This window comes from Syngnathoides biaculeatus, chromosome 19, assembly GCF_019802595.1.
Source record: "Syngnathoides biaculeatus isolate LvHL_M chromosome 19, ASM1980259v1, whole genome shotgun sequence".
In the NCBI taxonomy this organism is placed as follows: Eukaryota; Metazoa; Chordata; class Actinopteri; order Syngnathiformes; family Syngnathidae; genus Syngnathoides; species Syngnathoides biaculeatus.
The window spans coordinates 16,839,924-16,854,133 of NC_084658.1; the positions used below are offsets into that span (position 1 = coordinate 16,839,924).

Below are 14,210 nucleotides of genomic sequence, written 5' to 3' on the forward strand. Positions count from 1 at the left end.
TCCAGGAACCTTTGGGGCTGAGGTGTGTGGCTCTTAACATCTGATTTCGACATTTCAGTTCCAGGAAGTGCCAATAACTGAACGTCCCTGGAGATTTTGCGTCTTTGGCTCACATAATCAGTTGCCCAACTTTAGTTCTGGGGTCATTTATCAGGGCCAAGAAAAAGTCCTCCTAGGTGCTTTGGGGCGGGATCTGCAGCTCGCAACATAACTGAGTTAACTACAAGGACTGACAATTAAAAGTTCCTGGAAGTTTTGGTCGCCTGGGCGACAGGAATGACCGTTTCGTTGACGTTCCTCGGTAATTACACGGGCTAAAAGAAGCGAAGTGGAGAAGAAGAGCTCACCGGTGCCACGTTGTAGGCCAGGAGCACGTGCTTCAGGTCCGGAGAGACTTCGTACTTGCTGGCTTTGTACATCTCCTACGGACCGGGAGAGAAACGACACCGTTAAGCACGCACGCCGGCCTTTCATTCGAATAAAGTCTTTAAACGTCTGACGTGCGGTCGGGGGAGTTGCATTCATCTTCGGGCCTCCTCGGAGGTGATGACGGGGGTGGGGGGGACAAGCCGAGTATTAACTATGCGCAGCACATTTGTGACTAATAGTAGGTGGTTTAATCAAGGAAGGAGGGGGGGGGGGGTGGAACTGCTGAAGCTGTGATAAAATTCCAATTGATTTCCTTTCCGTCTCTTTCTCTCTTCCTGCGATTGGGTGACTTACAAACTTCTTGTGGTGCACCAGGATGGTCTTGTTGTCGTCGTCCACGTCGAAGCGGACCACGTTGCCGTCGCGGTCGCGGTACAGCAACTCGTTATCTGCGCAGGACAGGACAGGAGAGACGGCGAGTGTTTGGTGAATTTTATTTGATTTTTAATTGTTTTTTTTCAACAGTCTTTTGTATTCCGGTGAATCATAATACCCTAGAACACAAGATTGGGACAAAAGATTCCTGATGAGAGAATCAGAATCAGCCGAGTGAACAAATAAAAACATTCATCCGTGGCAGTAAACAATCGGATTCCGATTGACGAGTATGAACGTCAATGGCCCTGAACGTGTTAAAGACGGCAAATCAGCCAACGCACATCTTGTGGGTGATAAGCTAAGACCATCAATTCTTGCATGCTCGTGCACAAACGCGTCGCAAACCGGCAAAATGATTTCTTTCGCCTCGTTTTTGAGCGTTTCAACCTTTACTAAATCACGGCAGGAACGTTTAAGTCCACCAGCGGGCAAGTCCGGTGCGCCGTCACATCGGCCGTGCGGATTAACGGCGGCACGGGGAGCGTTCGAATCCGCGCGAGCGGAATGAAGCCGTCAAATGTAACGAATGCTGTTTTAATATGAAGAAATGTTCATAATAATTTCTTGAGATTTAACCCACACACCCCAAATGTATTACTTGGAAAAAAGCGCCATTAAAAACAAGACAACTCTACTCACGGGGGGTTTGCGGCGGACTACAACCAATGTCAATGACTGCCAATTGCGTCTCGCGTTTCCTAACAATTTCCGCGCGATTGTCGTACGTGCAAAAACCTCCGAGGAAGTAGAAGACCCGGAAAGTTGACGCCGCTCCTCCCTCCCGTTAGTTTAACAAGCCGACCACGTCCACCTGCGGTCGTCCGTCGGCTCGATCGTGCTAAGCCGCAAAGACGCGGCGGCTGAGCTCATTAGCAGCCGGAGATTGTTATGGCGCGCGTTTGCTAGCTGCTAGCTAATTGACCATTAGAGGTGACTAAATTACCGTTACTGCAGCTTTGATTGGCGACGTGCCCACGGGAGCAAAGGCGGATATTTTTAGAGCGACAAAGTCCGGCGCGCCCCGCCCACCCCACCGCACCACCCCCTTTGTCTCCTTGTTACACAAATCCGCCGGAATACGAAGACGTTATTAATGAGCCCACGTCTGGAAAGCAGAACGGCTTCATTTCGCCACTTAGACTCTGCGTTCTGTGTTCTAAAACGATTAATATGCTCACAAACGGAGGAGGAACGGAAGAAATGTGCAGTGGCTGATGTTAAATTTGACCTTAAATCCGCGCATCCATTTTCTGTTCCGCTCATCCTCACACGAGGGTGGCGGGTATAAAAGGCAAAAGCAGCTTTTAAATGGCGACCGACTGCTAATGCGCTTAATTGGCAACGTTCAAAGAGAAGATCACTTTTGAATAAGTCGCCCGCCGTAGTGATTGATGTTGAATTTCCTGAACATGCATATAGATGAGAACCGCTTTTGAAAATGAATCCGCAACTTTGAAACGATGCGGAATGTCAAAAATAGCTTTGGGACGCCTGACTGATGCAAACTGCATTGACTCCTCGCTCCTCAACTTCGACAAAAAATAGCTTCGCCATCCCGGATCGGGCCCCCGGAGCCGGTCCCAGAAAGGCGGACTACTGCGGCAAGAACTGGTCGCCAGTCACTCGCAGGACTGACGACCGCCGCAGTGATCTGCTCACCGCGCACGGCAACGTCGCAACGTTTATGGATTTACGATGCTAGTATTTGCCGGGTTCACATCGTGAGCTGGATTGAGATTGTCCGGACTGGTCCCTCTTAAAAGTTGGGGTCTTTCCTCGCGTGAAATGTCACGCCGACGGTTTCCCCCGGGCCGCCGTTCGTCAGGACTTCCTCCGCCTCGTCGGTTGAGTCCTTATCGTCCCTCCGTCGCCTCTCCAAGTCTGCGCTTTCTCTCTCGCCCTCGCTTGCTTTTCAAGGCCGGCAGCTATTTATCTTTTCACACGACCCGAGGCGCTACACCCCCGTCCAAGCCCCCACCCCCCACCCCCCCCCCCCAGCAATCCGCCGCGCCGCTTCTCTCGTGTTGGCCCAGGGTGCTGTTTGGCGCTCTGATCTATGGCCCCTCTCGTGGTGCAATTTCTTATTAATACAGCATCACGCCCTAGGGGTGGGGGGTGGGGGGGGCATGCGTCTGGATCCCCCCCCGAGTGTCTGGAAGTGGAGCGACGCTGCATGATTTCATCATCAGGTCACATGCACTTTTCTTATTCTTGCAATTTATGTGTTCATATAATAATAAGATTTTAGTCACTTTACACTTCCAAATTTGCTCTAATAATCAATCCATCCATCCATATTCTTAGCCGCTTATCCTCACGGGGGTCGCTGGAGAGTGCTGGAGCTTATCCCGGCTGCCATCGGTTCCGACACACGTCTTTGCGAAATTGATCATCAGTATCGTCACCGCAGTAGCATTATTCTATCTCGACCTGTGGGGGGGGGGGGGGGGCCCCCCCCCCCCCCCCCTCATTCAGCCGAATTTCCAAAAGAGCACAAAGCACGAATTCAACTCCGGAACCGAACAAGCGAGCCATTCACGCTGCACCAATCAATGAAAAAGGCTTTGATTAACACGTTCTTTTGCTTTGGTTTTACGTTCAAAACCAAAACAATAACATTAAGATTTTTTTTACTTTTTTTTTCATGTTTTGCTAGTTATCTCTCACACACTGTTCATATTGTGTGTGATGAGTAATGTAATGTGTAATGTATAGTTTTGTAATGAAAGTTTTATCATTATGTATCACTGTCAATATTATGCCTAACCCTCATTTTGCAACTATCAATATAGCATAATTAGAGTAATTATTAATTCACGCCTGCCAAGATGCAACTTCTGAAATCAGCTCTTAAAGTTGCGTAATTGTTTCAAATATAGAAGACTTTAAGTTCAGTGAGGATCAAATGCTTTATTATGTCTTGCTGGAGAAAAAAAAAATACATTTTGCAGATTTTTTTTTTTTTCAAATTTTGCCTTGAAAATCACCCAACTTAAAATATTGTACAGAAATGCAGATGTGGCAAAACTCACATTCTCCACGCAAGATGCATGTGAGTAATTGTACTTTGGCCAGTCTTTAGTTCAGTGAGGATGACATTATTCATTACGTCTTTCTGGAGGAAAAAAAAAAATACAATTTGCAGATTTTTTTTCTTCAAATTTTGCCTTGAAAATCACCCAACTCAAAATATTGTACGTGTATGCAGATTTGGCAAAACTCACATTCTCTACGTAAAATGCATGTGGTAGAAAAAGAAAAAGACTGGCCAAAGTACAATTGCTGGTACAACTCCTGTATTTAAGTAAAAGTAATAAAAAAGTACTCAAGTAAAACAAATGCAAAGTAAAAATGGATTGAAATAGGTAGCGGGCCTATTAAGACAAAATTAAGGAGTAGCTCGTACAGCGATGGTGCAAGTGGTTAGAACGGAACAGTCGGCCTCACAGTTCTGAGGACCAGGGTTCGAATCCCTCCTTGCGCCTGCGTGGATTTTCTCCGGGTGGCCACTCCGGTTTCATTCCGCATCCCAGAGAAAACACCTGTTAAGTGGACATTCTAAATTGCCCGTAGGTGTGACGTTGGCAGCCGGGATAGGCTCCAGCACTCCCCGCGACCCTCGTGAGGATAAGCGGTGAAGAAAATGGATGGATGCATAGCGCAGCGATTCATTTTCAAACACGGAAGTAAAAGTAGAGTTATCAGAAATACAACTATTCAACCCAAATTTCCTTCCGGCCAGTAGCAAAATGTCTGGACTTTGCGATTTATGGCCTTGAAAAAAAAAAACAAAAAAAAACGTCATTTTTCTCTCCGGTTGCACAACATCGGCGTGACGCCGGAGGCGGCCGTGTATAAACGACAGGTGAAAACGAGCGTGAATTACGGCGTCGGCGCATAAAGCCGGCAGCGGGAACGCAAGCCTAAAATCTGGGCCACCCGACGCCACAGATGCGATTCATAAAAACGCTAAACACAATCTTAAAGCACACTTATGTGTTATATAGTCAAATAATAACCTCATTTTGCTTATTTTATGTCTCGAAGGAAAGAATGCCGGTGATGGGGGGGAGTTTTTTTTTTCCCACCCCCCCTCCCCTTTCTGTTCCAGAGCCCGAGTGGGATTCCAATTCTTTTTTTTTTTTTTTGGACGAATGAGCGCGCTAGCAAATGAGCAAAAAAGGCGTCGAGAGTGAAACTGCTGACAAAATATGAACAGCACCCTGGGCTGCAGTCAAGCCGCCGCCGCCGCCGCCGCTGCCAGACACTTTTCACAATGTTTTTTTAAGCAGGCGTATCAATCAGCCTTCATTACTCGTTGCCTCTTTTTTTTTTTTTTTTTGGCGTTCGTTTCCCCTGCAAAAATGCAGCCAAAGCAGCATGTGCAGATATTATTGCAGTTTAGCCGCAAGCAAAACTATCCTCCAGACGGCCATCGGCCCATCACTAATAAACTCGAGTCATAATTTCGCTGTCCAACATATCGCCCTCGCAAAAAAATGATCTTGCAGCATCGAACGGAAGCGCTTCACACCACTCCAACTCGTCAACTGCTTCAGTTAAGCAACAATCTTCCAGTTGCTCAACCCGTATTACATTATGCAAATAATGGCGATCAAAACACTTACATCCGTCTCTGCAGATTTATTTTCAGGCGCAGGCGAGATGACCGCTGCCTCGAATACATCACTTTAAATTACTTCTACGTAAAACCGAGGCCGGCTGAACCATCATTTGGCGAGCAGGAGACTATAACGCCGTCACCAGCCAGCGGAACGAACGGAGGCGGACAAAAATGCAGGACTCCCAGGCAAAGGCATGATGTTCAAGTTGTGCACTACGACACAGTCCAAGGCGGTAGGATCAAAAAAAAAAAAACAGAAACAAGGTCTGATAACTATGAGACAACTAAAGAAGATAACAAAAGCGTGACTGGCGCAGTGGCAGAGTAACCCAGGATGCGGTAAAGCATACTCAACTAGTGACAAAACTGCAACTTGTTCTAATCACAGCGCCTCTTGTGAAACAGCTGTGACCGGCGACAGGCGTCACAGATTAAACCTCTCAGCGCGGTGGCCTGGCCACGCCCTTCTTGGCCGTGGTCCAGCCTTGCACATGACAAACGTTTAATGTTTACAGCTTGTCGACGACGATTCGCCGACGACTACGCCGGCCAAATTGCGGCAGCTGGCGTCCGCAGACTGCGACGCGGACTGCGGCCCGGCGAAATGTCCGCCCAGCGAGGCGAGGAGGCGGTCCTCGTACTTCGGAAAATGGGCCAGCCGGATGTGGCTAATGATCGCGGTTAGCCTCGCTAGCTTCAGGTACTCTCTAAAGCTGGGGTGTCAAACTAATTTTTTCCTCACGAGCCACATTGTGGTTCCGGTTTCCCTCAGAGGGCCGTTATGACTGTGGAACAAAACTATTTAATCATCTCATCATATTTACATCATCAATTCGTGAACTAATTTTGGAATCAGAAATCAAGGGTAATGTGGCTTTCAATTATTTGGTCACACAAAAATGCTTGGAATATCTCACCTTTATCATTTACGACAATTTCAAATCATGGAAATTGACAGTAGATTTGGCTTCGCGGGCCACATAAAGTCATGTGGCGGGCCGGATCTGGCCCCCGGGCATTGAGTTTGAGACCTGTGCGCTACAGGTGGAACCAACCAACTGTCAGCGAGGATTGATATGCATTATGAACAAAGTAAAAGAAAGAGAATACGCACTGGTCAACCATGACGACAAAAGACGAACCTTGGGTGAAGTTATATTTCTCCATAGTTGGACCCCTCAATTTGGAGTCATTATTCAAATAAGTACGTATGCATTTCATTATTTTTCACTTTCTTCGGTTTTACTGCGCACTAGATCAATTATGTGACATCGATTGACGTCTCACACGCCGCACATTGAGGGTGTAATACATCAACCATATATCACAGTCGATAATAACCCGCAGAATCATTTTCGCAGGCGAGATCCGCTTGCGCGAGGAGCCGCGCGCCTACGAGCAACAACGCCCGGCGTTGTTAAGAGCACGAGCGTGCGCGCAATACGTTTTGCCTGCGAAGCGAGAGGACGCCGTCGCCTCCCTCGTTACTTATCGTCACCTTTTGTCTCGCTCCCTCTTGGCGGCCAGACAATTGGCGGCTTTCAAGCGCCCGCCGGAAGCTTTTATTATGTGCCAGCGCGCCGGCGGCTCTCGTCCACAAAAAAATAAAAATGCACGGAAAGAATGGAAACGTGACAAGGACGACTCGTACACAACGACGTTTATCATAAATAACACGGCTTGAGGGAGGAAAGGGGTGAAGGATGGGAGGAAAGGAAGGATGGACGGATAGTAAGAAAGAAAAGGGCACGGTTGGGGATGAAGGGGAAAAAGGAAAGGTAGGAGTCTAAAAAAGTTACAATAGACGCAACTTTTCCCGAGCAAAAATCAAAGTCAGAATTCATTACTTCGCTTATGCTCACAGGCAGAATTCTTCCCGGCACCAAACTTGACTTCAAAAACACGCGCTTTACATCTTTGTGTCAAAGGCGACAATTGCGAAAAAGACATTTCTAATTTCACGAGACTCGAAATGTAGGGCACACCGCGTTCGCTTTCGTGTTCCGCACTTTGCGCTGAAAACAGAACATGAATATTGACGGCTCGTTTCCGTCGAATGACGCCCACGCCAATTTCGCTGCTTTCTTAGCGCTGAAAAGATGCAACGCTAGCGAGTCAACTCACTGGCGAAGTGACTTATTATTGTGGACACTTGTTGAAACTAGCGAGCTAGCCAGATCCCCGCGGAAAATCTTATGCTACACAAATGATTTCCATTTAGAAATAAAGCATTTTTTTTTTCACCTTTTTGGGGGATTTAAAAGCACGGATGATAGCGCTTATTATCATGAACCACACAGATGCACACAAACAGCTTTGCTCACACCTGGATCTCAGACGACAACTCGGATGTGCAAGTTTTCAGCAGCTAGCGTCGCCCTGAAATCGTCAAGAGGCACACCAAAGACGCTTTTCTCTTCCTCCGTCTGCGTGAAATATCAAATGTCTGACTGATGAAAGCTAGCTACGCGACTTCCCCGTCCCACTTCTAGGTATTCAAAAAAGGGAGCGTCACAGCTCCACCGCACTAGATCAACACTGCACGCTAGCAGCCAATAGTTGCGCGAATTAGCGAATGGCCCGTTGCCCGGCGTCTTTAAGAGGTGACGCTGGCGTCGTTACTCGTGTCGCGGGTGGAAAAACAAGAAGTCGCCGAGATTGCATTTTCAGTGCAATATTTCCCAAAATTAATATTTGCTGAAAAACTTTGCTCTATTTGTGAATTTCGTGCTGTGACAGTCCAACAAGAACCGGTGTCAAGGAAGTACAGTTGTCCCTTGACCAAGCTACTAACGCAATCAACTCCTCATTGTAAAGAATTGAAATCTTTTCCCAACCTTAGAAAAGCGCCACTATTTTTATCGTTTTGAATACAGAAAAATGTCCTTTGTAGAAATAAAACGCATCATAATTGGGATCATTATTTGCGTTTAAGTTTAAACTGTTAATAAAGGTAATTTATAAACCTTTTCAGGGAAGGCGTAATTATTTTTTTTTTTTCCCCCCCTCCCCGCTCGCTACTTAGGGTCTCTAAACAGTAGTGACGAGTTACAAGGACCTAATTACCGCTGAGCGTGGGCACGAGACCCTCTCAAAGTCAACATTCCTTGCCGGGACGCCCAGCCGGCCGAGCGCAGAACAAACGGCTCCCGCTCGCCGTATTAAAATGACAAACAGCTGCTCCACTCCCGGCGAGGCGTCCCACAGGGTTTTTTTTAAGCGGGGCGGGTTTCACCTTGACGTCGGCGGAATAATGTTGATGATGCGACGTCTCCTAACTGCACGGCGGGAGATTTATACCGAGGGCTCACCGCGCGCGTCCGCCATGCTGATGGCGGCGAGCCGGACTTTTCGGGTATATCGACTTTTGCTCTACAATTTAAAACATGAGTCAAGTGTTCTCCTATTTAAAAAAAAAAAAAAAAGATCAATTACTGATGTAATTTTACAGTATATTTCTTGTTTTTTTTTTTTTTTTTTTTTTAAATTTGAAAAAAAATCTGAATTACCAATATCAGTGGCTTGAAACTTAAATGATAAATGCAAATGTATTGAACTTAAATATTAAATACAACTGTATGTCACAAATGCACTGTACTTGATTTTTTTTTAAAAAAGGTTTACATCACCAACATTATGTCTGAATATTTGCGCAATTCTTTTGCGCACCACTAGAGGGAGCCCGAGTCATACGAGCGGTACTTGTACCAAACTTTGAGAACTGCCGATTTATATTCATAGTTTTACCGGTGCAAAACCACACACACACACACCACACACACACACACACATGCAGCAAAGACTCTCCGTAACTTCCGCTAACAATTTGGATAAACTTCTCCTCCCCCAAATATAGAAATATTTCAGAAAAGTGACGATATATCGCGTCGCACTAGTTACTATCTCCCCATTAGCCAAAGCTTTGCCGGCATCTTGTGGCACATGAGGGTATTACACATATGGCCAAACACTCATCACGTGAAGCTAATCTGTGCTAACACTGCAGCTTTGCTTATCTTCGGATGCTTTTGCCGTTTAGCGACTCAAGGACACAAAATCACAGGCAATTTTTTTCCCCCCTGAAATCTGACTCACTTTGTTGTGCAGTCGCACACTCCAGAGACATAATTTATTTGTATACAAACCAAATATCAATTTTCCACCGCACATCCCCTCTGAATGTTGATGAGCGATTGCGCGCTGATTCCTAATAAACGACACGACATCCGCGGGCAAAGAAGACTTCCCGAAACTTTTTAGTTTTTATTTTTATCCATCGATCTTTAATAACAAGCGATAATCCCGTTGTCGCCACGGAAACCTGCCGCAGATGTAAAAGTCCTTGTCACCTTATCTCAAACCTCCCCGCGACGTCTCCGCCACCCGATAAGACGTCAAACCCTGCGCTCTATTATTCAAATCGACCTCGGCGTTCATATTTCATTCTCTGCGAGCAGAAGCGGCCCCCTGAATGTCAATTAAGACTTCGGCGCTTTCCACTTGGTTGGTATGGAAGACGGCGCGTGAGATTGAGCGTCGTGCCAGAAACTGGGCTGGTTTTGGGAACCGTTACTTACGGAATTGAGTCACTTTGCGCTTCTTTTTGCACGTGGGAACTGCCGACCTGCGCATCCAACAACGCTGCAGCTCTGCTTAGCGTTTGGCTTCGGGGGAAGACGGAGGATATTCGCCCGGGTCGTTGCCAAGGAGCTTGGCGTGGGGGGGGGGGGGGGGCGCCATTATTGAAATTAGCCAGACCACGGTTTTAAATGATGGTTCCAAGAGAGGGTTTTAAGATTGTTTTACGATTTTAGTTTAATGTTTCGCGCTGACACAGTTGGGGCCAAAATGTAAACAGCTTGTAAAAAACATTTTATGACATAGTCCGCTCACCCAAAATTGTACTCAGCTGTATAATTTCACAGTTGAGGGACGGCCATATTTCTATTCCAGCCATTAGTACGTCTCGGTTCCGGAACATCCAGTTGACGCTAAATTATCGCCATTAGCCGAGTGCAGTTACCATGTCTCGTGTTGGATCTTAGTTTGGCCGAAAACACAATGAAGCGCCTAATTGGAAGACACGGCATTATACTAGAAGCAGTAGGAAGAAAGGTACTTATAATTCTTTAGCGATAACAACCGTTAAAAGCATTCCAGTGCTCGGTAGCGAGGAACAGATAAAGTACAAATACTTATTATTTGATCATCTTCGACGAGAAGCGCTAAAGTTTTACACTGCGTCATGACGGCGTCCGCGTGATCGCTCGGGTTCAGAGTCTTAATTGCGTTAAGGAAGCATAAAAGCGGCGGCCGAGCGACTGTCGCCGCTCTGACAATTCCATTTTCAGCCGAAGCGACGGTTGGCAAAAAGGAGGACAGGTGGCGAGGGGAGGAACGAGGCCAAATAATGAACCGATGGCTTCATCTTGCCTGCGTAAGTGCGCGGACATTGTGACGAAGTGCTCGGGTAGTCGCCCAGTCCTGGGTGCACCCCGTCTCCGAGCCAAAATCTGAACCGTGATGGAAAATTCATGCATGCTTTTGTTTTCCCATTAACGGTAATTAACTTGCTGTTGTCTTCTTGTACTTGGACGTCATAATAAGAGATTGCGTTGGGCCCTAAATTCTCCGTGAACCTGCTCAAATTAACCCAAAATCCTTTGGAAAAGATTTGACATGCAATTTAACGACGCTTAACTCTCGCCGCCGACGTATTTAAACTCGAGCGCAGATTATGCGATCTTGCACGGCGAACAGATGTCGGCCCCCAGATGTGTCAAGAGCGCTTTGTTCCCGCCGAGGCTCATCGGAGCGCGATGGATTCGTGTTTGCGGCGACGGCGGCAGAACGGGCCACCGGGGAGGCGTCGCAGGCCTCGACAACATACGAGGAACAGAGGTCGTGATCACGGAAACGAGGCCCAACAATCACGGTGTTCATCAGCGCGTCGCGTGGTCCGCTAATGGGGGGGGGGGGGATGCCGGCGCCAATCGGTGGGGCCGTTTTAACGAGTCATGGCTTTTCGCCGTGTTGGTTAGAAGAAGAAAAAAAAAAAAAAAAAATCTGCCTCGTTATCCCGTCACGCGTGGGTAGTGATGCCTGGCGGCGCTTTTAGCGTGGCGGAAAAGAAAGTCTATAATTTCCCCTCCTCCTCGTCGGTCCCCTGCAGCCATGTGAGTGTTTGCGCTGCCGCTTATTTATTGCACCAATAGCGCCACCCGCACCGTACCGGGAAAATACGAGTGCCGCGCTCGCAGGTAATTGGACGTGCGGAACAAATGGTTTGGCTGGCGGACGAGCACAAAACAGCAGAATTCGGGCGACGGACAGATTGGCCGGCGCCGACAGAATACGCTTAAATGCCGATATTATTGGCTCACAACAATGTTTGACATATTTCTCGGGCAATCGTTAAGTGACACGACAAACTGCACTCCATTTGGAATGCAAAAAGTCCAGTTGAAGAGATCTGCGGTTGTCGCCGAATTAAACTTGAGCGCGGTCGGTACCTTTTCCTTTTCTCATTAGTGAGCTTGTGGCTTGAACGCCGAAACAGTTCACAAAGGTTAATTAAAAGGATTCTTCAATGGATTATAGAAATAAACCCGTCAAAAAGAAGATAACCAAGATCGAGAAACCATTGAGGCGTGATGAAACGGGCCGCATATGTCAATAATTGGGCTTGGGCCTTCGTTTGTAGAGCGCTTCTCTACCTTCAAGGAGCTGTCACCTGGCGACCATCAGAAGCAACTGGCGGCGTTTACGAAATTGCTCATAGGAGGAACGAGGATCCACCCTGGAACCTTCAGGTTCGGCGATGACTACCCCCCATCAAGCCAAGACATCCAATCGAAAATACTCCAAAGATGGCGATATCGCCTATCAGGCTGACCAGGTATTTTCCTGAAACCACCGCCTAGTACAGAATTCGAAGACCATCACATGGAAATCACGGAAAAAACATGTTGCTTCCTCGATCGACTTGCTCAGTTTTGCTTTGCCAGGAAAAACGATCCGAGAGCAAAAGGACGTACGCGGTGAATATCAAAAGCTTTGGTGCCGATTTGAGGCCGAGAATCATTCAGATGTAAAGACAAAATCGGAGGCTGATGACAGGTGATGCTGTCAACCTCGCGAGAGACGCCCTGCTTTGACGAACGGCCTTTACGCTCGTCAACGACATGTCTGACGTCGGCGGTTTCTTGCCGGGGAACATGGAAGGATTTTTCCCCATGGAGCGCAACACATGACTGCACTTCAAATCAAGTCAGGAAAGACTTTACCCGCAGGACAAAGATCACAATTATGCAGACCAGTGAAGCAGCCTCAACTCATAAATGATCGCACAGCCTCACGGAGGAAGAACCTCAATTTGGTGTCCGCACATAAATGTCCCCCAAACTTGCTAGTCACTCAGATTTGGGGTCTTGTCACATCGCTAACAAAAACCCGTGGCAGGTGACGAGAAACTCTGCTCTTACTGCTGATCCATCGAGCGGTCGGGTGGTGGACCTGGAAGTCTTTTCTAAAAAGGTCCTCGACCGTCACTTTGCCCTTGAGAGCCAGACGGTCATCTTCGCCTGTAAAGACAAAGAAACAAACGCATATGAGAGAGGAGGAATATCTATTTTGCCCACGGCTCGCCGCCTGAATATCAACAACTCCCCGGAGGCTCGCCGTGTTGAAAGCTCAAACAATGAAAACGCCACACAGGAAGCGGATGCGCCCAATGACCGAAATCCGGTTTAATCGACAGCGGCTCCGCCGATGCTCTTTGACTGTTTTACAGCAGCTGCCGCGCGCTCTTCATTTCGTCTTCATTTCATCCGACTTCACCTCCGCACAAGAGACAGGAGGACGTGATTAACCTTTGGCTGCTTTCTCTTTAAAACACATTTTGTCGGGATTTATTTCCCCCCCGCGAGGAATCTCCTGGCAAGACAAGCAAAACCGGCATTCGGGGGATCAAAGTTGCGTCGTATCTATCGGCGGGAATCTGTCAGCTTAACCGCAGCTGTCGGTTCGCGTGTACCAGGCAGCGTCTCGTCTGAAGTCTTTTTTTTTTTTTTCCCACCCGAGCGTGTTCAAAGACGACAAAGACAAAGTACAGACAGGTCTGCGTGGACACGGAGGGAATGTTGCTCATTACACAGGCTACTACACTTCAGCCTCGAAATGTTTGCAGACAGCAAAAATGGAAACAGTCCTCCAAAAGGAGCTGACTCGGCAGGGTAAAAACTGAGATGTTTTGCATTTATTCTGAAAGCACAATTATTGTTATCATACGGGAAGAGTCCATTTGTATGCATTAAACTCAACTTCAGCATGGAAGCCAAAAGTTGGTCTTAGGTTAGGTAAGGTTTGTGTTCCCATTAGGGTAATAGCGAGTTTGGCTAGGGTCACTCAGTGTAGGGTTGGTCAGGCTTGGGAAGGTTGCCCTAGCATTCGGGTTTAGATCAGGTCTGGTCTGGTCTGGTCTGGGTTAGTTATGGTAAGGTGAAGTCGGTTCAGGTAAGTAGAGTTAGGTTCGGTTTGGGTATGTTGGGACTTGGCGAGGTTAGAGTCCGGTTAGGTAGGAGGAGGGTCCATTAGGGTAAGTAATTTTTGGTAGATTAAGGTGTGGCCCAAATAGCATAGATTAGGATAGGGACCGGTCGGTTAAGGTAATGACAGGTAGCTTGGTTTAGAGCTACTGTCAGGTTTTGGTGATTCAGTAAGTACAGTCAGGTCCACTCTGGCGAGGTGAAGGTGGGTCAGATTAGGGTAAATCAGGTCA

At 47.4% G+C, this 14,210-nt stretch overlaps 1 protein-coding gene across 3 annotated transcripts in view; it reads right to left on the reverse strand.

Moving 5' to 3' along the window:
- LOC133492653 (dipeptidyl aminopeptidase-like protein 6) overlaps positions 1-14,210 on the reverse strand; it is an 85,493-nt gene that overhangs the window by 21,775 nt on the left and 49,508 nt on the right. For all 3 annotated transcript variants that reach the window (XM_061805146.1, XM_061805147.1, XM_061805145.1), the window contains exons 3-5: positions 12,916-13,014; positions 724-818; positions 348-422 (exon numbers count right to left, since the gene is read on the reverse strand). In XM_061805146.1, the coding sequence (XP_061661130.1) occupies positions 348-422; positions 724-818; positions 12,916-13,014 (269 nt within the window). The remainder of the gene's footprint in view (positions 1-347; positions 423-723; positions 819-12,915; positions 13,015-14,210) is intronic.